The following is a 9,524-nucleotide window of genomic DNA, read 5'->3' on the forward strand; positions in this document are numbered from 1 at the left end:
ATTTCATTGTTCTCTGGTTTTCTCTTCATCTAGATCTACTATTTAAAGCTAAAAATGCTCTTTAAACTTTAGTGACATTTGTAGTTGCTCTGTGTCGCCCTTTTAGTTTGGGGCCTTCCTACCTGCTTAATTAGAGGGTCATGGTGGGTGGGAGTAGGTGGCTGTTGGGGGCTGGCTGCACAAAGGTTTTGGAGTCCCGGAGCAGAGGCAGGACACGGAGCCACACCTGTGGCAGCAAGCGACATGGATGGGGCGGTTGGGTGGTCTCCATAGAAGCCAGAACAGAGCACGTCGGGAAAATGCAGTGTTATTTTCAGTGCATGACCTGGGCCCCTAGAGGCTTCCCTGAGGCCACACTCCTGGCGGGAAAGGAAACACTGCGCTGTTCCCTTCCCAGTGTATCCAGGAATCACCCCTCAGCCAAATGTACACCTGGGATTCACACTTTCGTTGGTTTTTATTTTGTTCACATTGGTTAAATCTTAAGTTGAATATAATTTTTTATACACAAGAAAATACTTCATGTACCTAGGGAATGTGCTGGGAATGTGTCCAGTGCAAACGAATTATTCACACCCATGCAGAGTGTTGTCGGAGGATTGTCATCTCAGCCTCACATGTCACATGTGGGTCACACTAGGAAGGAGTGGATTGCCAGGCTCTGTATGGTGGACTTTTGTCCTATTTGTCCTATAAAAATAATTCCAATGGATGGAATGACGGGGCCCCCAGCAGTTCCGACCACGAACAGCAGCCAGGGTGGGGATGTGCTCACTCAGCTCCATGATTGCAGGACGGCTTGGGGGGGCGGCCACGATAACTGGTCCGGCTCCACCCTCAGTAGGGGATGTCGTTCTGATAGTACTGGATCATGTCGTAGGTCCGGCTCCTGAAAGGACAGTGGAGGGAGGCTGTAAGGAGACCGTCTGGTCTGCGTCCGTCACCCCTCTGCGTCCTTCATGTCTTCCTGGAGAGCTGTGCTTGGGAAGTGTCCCCTAGCCCCTCTCTGAAGGTGCAAATGCAAAATCGCAGGCCCTCTGGCCTCTCTTCTGGGGACATTCCTTTCCCCACCAGCGACAATGGCTGCGTGAGCCCCATTCTGCTGTCTCCTCCTGGGCCTCCTCAGCCAAACACCACTGTGCCCCACACTCTGGCGAGGGGGGGTTGCCAACCAAGGATCTTCCATGTCCCCAGACACCGGGAGTGAGTCCGCCCCCTGGCCTGGCACACGGCGCACAACGAGAGCTCGTCGTCCTCCCGCCACGCCCCACAACACACGCCTGTCCCGCTTTGCCAATGAGACAATCAGAAGAGCCCTCCCTCGTCCTGCCTTCTACAGCCCGCGTCGTGTTCCCCAGGCTTGCCCGTGAGCTGCCTCCCGTTCCTCTGCTCCTATCAGGCCCACCAGGCTGGCTCGTCGCCTTCCTCTGAGTCCATGTCTCCACCTCCCAGGGGGGAAGCTCGGCTCCCCAGCTGCCCAGGTGCTTGGCCCGCTCTGCCTTCAGACCTGGAACCCACCTCTTCTCATGGCCCCACTATCATAATGGCCAACTGGCCTGTCTCCACCCTGGCCCGCCTGTCACCACCCAGGCAGCAGCCTGAGGAAAGTGTGGGGAAGCAGGGGTGGGGCTGAGGCCTCTCAGAGCTCTTTCTGCTCCTAGGCCAGGCCAGGCCAGGCCGGGCTGGGCTCACCTCCCCGTGTGCCCTTTGCACCAGCAGCTCGCCTGGCCTGGCAGGCTGGGTCCCAGGCGGGCACAGGTCTTTAGGGCTCGGTTGCATGTTCCCCTCGGCACATCCCCAGCCCCTCTAACCCAGCACCCTGTCACCCCTTGAGGGTTCTCTTCAGGACCTGTGGTTCAGAGTCCCCCGGGACAGCAGCATCCTTGACACTTTGGCCCCGGCGTGGGCCCACACAAGGTGCCCAGAAAACACTGGTGTGTGGCAGCTGGCTCCGGAGGGGAAAGCGGAAGGGGGAGACTCACCTGTTACTGAGGAAGCAGCTCTGAATGACCTTCATGATGAAGTTCGCAGCCTCTCTCTCTGTCATGTTGGGGCTGAACCTGTGCCTGGGGGTGAGGGCAGTGTCAGGGCTGTCCCCTGCCACCCGTGGAAGCTGCTCCCTCTGGGCTACTGTCCTTGTGGGATGTGGTCTTGCTAACACACCACTTAGCATTTGTGGGAATTTGTTCAGGTGAAGGTCGGCTGAGGGAACGTTCCCTCCTGGGAATAGCTGTATGGGGCAAGGACACTGTTCCCGGCTGGCTTTGGAGGGCCTGTCCCTTTCCCCAGCACCACCTGGGGCCAAGCTGCTGCAAGCCTCAGGCCTGGAGGCAGGGGCTGGCCCTGCATCCTCCAGACATGAAGGGATACCTGGAATGTCCGCAGCCCTGGTGTGGTGACAGCCCCTCACCCAGGAACCCTGTGTGCTCTCGGGTTGAGGAGAGCGCTTGGCCTTGATAATGATCACATTCACCAGCACTTGAGAGGCTCCCACCTTGAGGGGACAACTACCCCCCAAATGGCCTGCGCATCTGCCCAGGACCTACTTCAAGAGCTTGATTGTCTGGCCACGGAAGCAGGGTAGGCCCGTGTCCAACATGAGAGTGACCAGAGAGACGACTGCATCCATGTAGGGTCTGGGGAGACAAAGGGAGGGAAGGGGAAGGAGGCTGGCCTGAGTGGGGTGGCCTTGGCCTTGCCTGCACTCCTGTAACCCGGCCACCACCTGACAGCTGCACACGGCGGCCCATCTCCCTGCAGCGGCCAGGCTGGAGCTGCTCACACATCTGGAACAGTCTGAGCATCCTGCCCCGGTTTGCCCACTTGAGGCCTCCAGCCATAGTGTCTGTGCCCAGCTGAGGAAGTGCAGGCATGTAGGGCAAACACACCCTGACCCTCCTCCTCTTGCGGGGCAGGGGCACTGAGCGGGCGTGACGCAGGCTCCAACAGACTCCGGGCTGAAGTCCAGGTGCTACCATCCCACTGTGTGGCGGCAAAGGCTCAGGCTTGGGTGAAGGGGTGAATGGTGTGCTCAGAGTGGGGAGCCCAAGGTGTTGCCAGGCAAGGCCATACCCAGAAGACTTAAAAATGCGGTGGGACACTGACACCCAGACACCCAGCAAATCATTGGCACAGGTGGGCAGAGTGGCGATGGGAAGGCAAGGCCCAGGCTGTCTGGGCCAGCAGGTAGCCTCTCGCACCTGCCGTGCTCTCTCTGAACCACAGTCCCTCCATCCAAAAAGGGGGCTGAGACAGCCCCATGGGACCTCTGAGGGATCTTGTGGGATAAGTGGCATGCAGGACTGGTGCCCGCCGGCCCACCCTCCTCCCCACTGTCATGGTATCCCCCTTCTGGAGCTCACCGCACAGCCAGGTAGCCACGGACACACATCTCCATGAACCACTTGAAGGGTGTAGCCTCCATCTTGCCCCCCATGATCATCACCATTTCATCAGTCAGCTTGATGTCTGGTTCCCAGCCGAGGTTGCCGCCTGGGGAGCTTTCGAACATGAAGCCAAAGTCTGCAAAACCCCCAAAGCCATTTGTGACAGAATCAGGTGCCAGGGCAGAGAAACGGGTGTGCTTCAGCCAGGGTTTGGAGGCACGGGCTCCCCACACCCCACAAGCTGGACACAGCCCATGTTTACTTGGAGATGGTGGGGCAGCAGGGTGAGGGGTGACAGCAGGCAGGAAAGAAAAGAAGAGATGGAGGTGGGGAGCCAGGCTGGAGCAGAGCTGAGGCTGGCCCTGAGGCCGGATGAGCTGTGCTCTGCCAGGTTCCCATTTCCAACCCCACAGTGCCCCGTGCACTGTGGCCCCGCTGCTACTCGCCCCCAGAGCCTAGCGGCCAACAGCTCTGGTCTCAAAGCTGGACTTGAACCCTGACCCGGACCCTTCCTGGCTGGGTGACTCAAGCATGGCTGGCTCATCTGTGGGTTGGGGATTGGTGTCCTGCTCTGGGCTCTAGGCGGGGAAGGGAGAGGAGACGGGTGGCGCTGGGAGCTGGCTGACCGATGTGGATGATGTGGCCCTTCTTGTCCAGCATGATGTTGCCGTTGTGCCTGTCCTTGATCTGCAGCAAGAACAGCAGGAGGCTGTAGGCAGCCATGCTCCGGATAAAGTTGTAGCGCGCCTGTGTGGAGAGAGCCCAGGTGCTCGCGGATGGCCCTCAAGGGCTGCACCACCCAGGACCTTGTGGGCGTTCTCCCGCCTTGTTCCTGGGACCCCGGGGCCTAGGGGCGTTCTCTGGGCTCTCGTTCCCAGCCTTAGAGGCAGAGCCCAAATCGGCAGGCCAGATCTTGGGAACAGGAGTGACAAGTGACGGTGTCTGTGGGTTTAGGGGTTTAGCTCCTTCCTTCCACAACCAAGAATTTGCATTCTCCTGACAAGCCCATTTCAAGGTTCCTTTGAATCCCAAAGGAGGTTATGAGGTGCCCTGGTTTTACCCCCTAACATACAAGGACTCTGGGAAGCAGGGTGCTGGCCCATAAGCAGTGCTGGGAATGATGGGATGGAGAGCACAAGCAACCTCTGGCCTGGGGGCTGCCCCGCTGGTCACCTGCTGAAAGGCCAGGGTGGACTCATCCCCATACTGGCGCGTGAAGTAGTCGTACATGCCGAAGTCCGTCTGGCGGCCCAGCTGGTCCCGGGAGGTACAGTCGGGGATGCACTCAATCACTCCGCACTGGGGAGGAAGATGCCAGGTGCTGAGGCCTGCAGGCAGGACCCGTCTTGGCCTGAGGCACTGGGAACAGCCCCTGGGCTCCTGTGCAGGGAACTTACCCCAGGGGCGGTAGCCACGACCCGGTAGGGGAAGACAAAGAGGTCCAGGCCAACCAGCTGGAAGATGTTCTTGAAAAGGTCAATAATCTGCAGGGCCAGCATGTCCTGGAGACCAGGGAGATAAGGGGTGGTCAGCTGGCCGCCTCCTGTGCTCTAGTTCACAGGATTGCTAGCAGCCCTGCCAGTGAAGAGAGAGGGAGGGAAGGAGAAAGAGGGAGGCCATGGCTGAGCAGGGGTCTGGAGCATCTGGCCTCAGTGCACAGCATGCTGGGCTGGGCTCTGACCACCAGGCACTGGGCTAAACTGCGCCCACGCTGTCCAATGGGGGATGCAGGTCAGGAGTGCCTGTGCCCTAGGGCAGCCCCCTGTGGGCGGCCAGGGGATGGACAGTGGGTGGGAGCTGCTGGAGAGACCCCTGGTTTGGCAGAGAGCCCTGGTTTCCTCTGTAGCTCCTCAACCCAATGTGGGAAACAAAGATTGTGGTTGTGAGGTGAGGTGTGACCCCGAAGTGCACCTGGAGCCTTGGAAAGAGGGCAGGCCTGGCCCCCTCACTACCTGTCGGCAGTCGTCTCCCACTTTGAAGATGGCCGCCTGCCACGAGATCTTTTGGCCATCAGCCTCCTGTGTGCCACACTCGTCCTCAGAGTCCGAGCGGCACCGAAGACCTGCATGTAGGGGGTGGAGAGGCAGCCTGTTAGCCTGGAGGCAGGGAGAGGCCCTGCTCACCTGCCAGGAACACTGGGGATCATGGGGATTGTCTCTGCAAAGGCCCAAGGAGGCCAAAGACGCCCAGCAGACACCTGGGGTCAGCAGGTGGAGCCATGGGGCCTGGGATCTCTTCTGAAGAATGTTTAGGCTTAAATGAACTGAAGATAGAGCCCTTCTTTCATTGGAAGTGGAGACCCAGGTGCGCCTGGAATCAGCAGCGGGCATTATGAGCTGGGGGGCAGTGGTGTGTGCCTGTCTGCATCCTAGGGCACCTGGGAGCCAGAGTGCAGGGAAGGCCATGGAAGGCATGTTCCCACACTGGTGGAGGGCCACACCCCCATCCCAAAATTCATGCCCACTCAAAACTGTACAATGTGGAGGCGCCTGGGTGGCTCAGTCAGTTAAGCATCCAACTTTGGCTCAGGTCATGATCTCACGGTTCGTGGGTTTGAGCTCCACGTCGGGCTCTGTGCTGACTGCCAGCTCAGAGCCTGGAGACTGTTTCAGATTCTGTGTCTCCCTCTCTCTCTGACCCTTCCCTGCTCACACTGTCTCTCTCTCAGAAATAAATAAAACATTAAAAAGCAAACAAAAAACTGCACAATGTGACCATTTTTGGCAATAGTATCTTTGCACATGCAGTCAAGTTAATGAGGGTTAGGGTGGGCCCTTATCCAATAACTGGTGCCCTTATCAGAGGAGGGAAATGGACATGGACACACAGAGAGGAAGCCTTGTGAAGACAGAGGCAGAGGTCAGAATGATGAAGATGCCAAGGATTGCGAAGGCCTGCCAGCAACCACCAGAAGCTGGGAGAAACACATGGAACAGATTCTACCCTAGAACCCTTCAAAAGGAGCATGGCCCTGCCAACACCCCGATGTGGCACTCCTGGCCTCCAGAATAAATTTCTGTTGCTGAGGCCACCCAGGCTGTGTCATCTGCATGGTATCCCCCCAAAGCTCTGGGCTACTCAGCCTCAGGAAGGTGCCTCCTGGACTTGATGGCTGACCTGGGGCTGGTTTCCAGAGGTCTCTGTCACTGTACACAAGCTCTGTGACATTCCTAAACAAGGGCTCAGACTGAGCGTGGATAGACGTCATCTTTCATGGGGAGCTGGTAGTAAACTAAATATGTCCCTAAAACTGGCCTCTTCCAGAGAAAACACTTAGATCCCAAGCTGTGTCAGAACTTCTTCACTGACCTTCTTTTTCCAGTTCACTAACGCCGCATCGTTTCACCTTAAACTTAGCCAGATATGGGGCTTTTGCAGCACTGCAAAACAACAGAAGGAACATGGGTGCTGGAGCAAATGAGAACTGTGTGCGAGGGAACTGCAAAGACGGGCAGCCTCTCACCTCTGCATGGGCGTCCCAGACTTGTAGTCGATATCCAGCACAATGGCCTCGGGGTTGCTGGGTAGGTAGCAGCCTGTGCAGGGACAGAGAGGAAGTCACAGGGAGCCCAAATATAACCCCCTCCCTGCCCCCCCCAGATGGAGCTTCTAGGTCCTCACCTGAGGCACCAATATTTTATTCTGTGGCCATTATGGGCTCATCCTCCCTGATCTGTGGTCTTTCCCAGGACCCTTCCTGATACCTAACAAAGGAGCTGCCACATCCCAAGAGATACTTCAGGAGGACACATCAACCCTCGGCTTTACAGACCTAGCACGCTGCTCCTTGGGGGCCCACCGGCTGTCCAATGCCAGGCACGGAGCTGGCTGCTCTCACAGGGCACGTGCAGGAGCTTCCTACCCTGCCTCCATTTACCTGGAGGCAGTTCTTACACTCATCCACTGACTGTAGCTCCCCTCTCTCAGCACACATGTCAAGTAGGCAGGACAAGAGAAAGCCTATTCCTGGTCCAGGAACTGGCAGTTCCCCCAGGGGACTAGGGTGTGCTCCCTGAGACCCAAGAAGTGGGAGAGATCCCAGCCAGGGAGTGGGCTTCCAGGAGAGGTCCTGACACAGGAAGTCCTGGATCTTCTGGGAAGCAAAGTGAGGCCTTGCTGTGGGGTCAGATGGGCTTTGCTACCAGGGGAAGGAGGAGCAGAAGGAACATGCTGTCCCCTCCATGTCCACACACCCTCCTTCCCTGGCCAGTTCCAGTCTCTCTCTCAGTAGCGCAATCTACTGCTCTGCCCTGGAGTCCTGGCTGGCTCCCCAGTGCCTCCAGGACAAGACCCGGCAGCATGGGCTGTAGGAGTCTGGGGGCTTGCTGAGCAGGGAAACCAAGGCCTGCATGGATGTCGAGCCTTCTCTGAGAAGCTGAGCTACTGTTTGCACTGGGCAGGGCAGGGAGCTCAACTCAACGAGTCAAGAAAAGGTCAGCTGCTGTGGGTGTCCTGGGCCCAGTACACCTGTGACACCCCCACCCATGCCCACAGCCTGTGTGGCCTGTGTTGCTCCTGTTCTACTGGAGTTCAGGAAACTTCTAGAAAAATGGCTGCCAAGGACAGTGTCTGGGGTTTAAGAAAAACAGAAAGCAGCAAGGAAGATAAAGAGTGTCTGTTGAGAAGTAGCTCCCAGCTCATCGGGCAGATTATGGAGAGGGACACCAGCGTCCCAGGCCCCAGGCTAGCATGGGCTGGCCACCTCCCTGATCCCGGTGCCCACCCGCACTGCCCACCCTCAGGAAGAGGTCTGTCTCATCAGCCAAAAGTGGGGTTGCTCACCAGGCTGCACTTTCACTTCAGACAGAGCTGACAGGCATGCCTTCTTCCTCTCATCGCCTTTAGGGTAGGGCCTGAGAAACAGGACAGAAATGCTTTGCTTGGTCTCTGCAGGAACTAGCCCCCTGGGGTTCCTGGGGGGCAGCCCAGGGCCCCTCCTGTCTGACTCTCCATTCCTCTTCTCCTAGTTCTAGCTACTACTGAAGGCCCTGCTAGACCAGTTCTTCTGGGAAGCCACTCCAAGGGGTCCTTGTCCCCTAGTTGTCGGCTTCATGGCTCCTGGGGAACCAAGGTGGAGTTTTCTGGCGGTCGCTGCCCCTTGCCTGTGTGTGGGGTGTGTGTCTTGCTGTCAGAGACACACAGGGGACACAGTTGGCTCTGGGGTCTATGCTCAAGCGCTGCTTCTGTTGCTCACTTGCAGCCTGACTTTGGGCAGACCCCTTCGACTTCCTGCATCCCTAGGATGAGGATGACAAGGTAAAATGGGATCAAGTGCCTGATGTGGTGCCCAGGAAATGCCACCCCCCACCCCTTTATCTTTGTAGGCTAGAAGCTGCTACATCACCGCTCTACTTAGTACTGTGCCCAGGAAAGAGCCTCAGGGCACACAGTCTAGGCCACTTGGTGACCAAGGTGAGAGAAGCCCGAGTACTGGGATACAGCCCAGGGAATGAGGCACCTGAGAAAACAGGCAGCCAGTGCTCCCTCTGCTGGGGCTTCTCCCAGCCACTTGGCCAGCTGACTCCAGCCCTCACAAATGGACGGCCCAGGAGATAAATCAGTAAAATGACATTGGGAGCTGCAAAGGAGTCTGGTTTTCCTAACACCCTTCAGGACTTGGAGAGAGCAGAGTGGTTTCAAATTAGGGGGCAGTATCTAGAATGAAACTAAGCTATGTTTTCTGAAATTTGCACAGCTGCGCATTTTGCTACACTTTCAAGAGACCTGACTTGCCAGGGCAGAGATTCTCAGCCCTGGCTGTTCATTAGAACCAGCGGGGATCCTCCGTGCAATTCCCATAGGCCAGGACTGACGCCACTTACTTGATGATGGCGGACACGTTGGTGATCTTGTTAAAGAAATCAAATTCCCGCTGGTAGAAGTCCTTGGCTGGGCCCGACAAGGAGCCTGTGATCTCCTCCACTAACTGCTCCAGGAGGTCGCCAATGTCAGCTGGCAGAGAAACCAAGGGGGTGAGCCACCGAAGGCCCTCAAGGAAACCCCAGGCATCTGCCAGATGTACAGTCCAGGTGTCCAGATGTCCCCAGCACCGAGGCCAGCCCTTCTGAGTGTGGTCTGCAGATGCCTGGAGGGTCCCTGGGACCCTTCAGCAGCCTCCCCCCCCCCCCCCCCAACCAA

The 9,524-nt window shown here is 57.5% G+C and overlaps 1 protein-coding gene across 1 annotated transcript in view; it reads right to left on the reverse strand.

Annotated features, from left to right (window-relative positions):
• Positions 1–438: 438 nt before the first annotated feature.
• The window catches only part of PI4KA (phosphatidylinositol 4-kinase alpha), a 120,372-nt gene continuing 111,286 nt past the window's right edge, over positions 439–9,524 (reverse strand). The window contains exons 44-55 of the mRNA XM_077745944.1: positions 9,209–9,338; positions 8,169–8,239; positions 6,850–6,922; positions 6,696–6,766; positions 5,339–5,448; positions 4,784–4,888; positions 4,560–4,685; positions 4,013–4,133; positions 3,363–3,522; positions 2,547–2,636; positions 1,983–2,066; positions 439–889 (exon numbers count right to left, since the gene is read on the reverse strand). Coding sequence (XP_077602070.1) covers positions 838–889; positions 1,983–2,066; positions 2,547–2,636; positions 3,363–3,522; positions 4,013–4,133; positions 4,560–4,685; positions 4,784–4,888; positions 5,339–5,448; positions 6,696–6,766; positions 6,850–6,922; positions 8,169–8,239; positions 9,209–9,338 — 1,193 coding nt within the window. The 3' untranslated portion in view covers positions 439–837. The remainder of the gene's footprint in view (positions 890–1,982; positions 2,067–2,546; positions 2,637–3,362; positions 3,523–4,012; positions 4,134–4,559; positions 4,686–4,783; positions 4,889–5,338; positions 5,449–6,695; positions 6,767–6,849; positions 6,923–8,168; positions 8,240–9,208; positions 9,339–9,524) is intronic.

The sequence above is a fragment of the Crocuta crocuta genome, unplaced genomic scaffold, assembly GCF_008692635.1.
Source record: "Crocuta crocuta isolate KB4526 unplaced genomic scaffold, BGI_CrCroc_1.0 scaffold344, whole genome shotgun sequence".
Taxonomy (NCBI): Eukaryota; Metazoa; Chordata; class Mammalia; order Carnivora; family Hyaenidae; genus Crocuta; species Crocuta crocuta.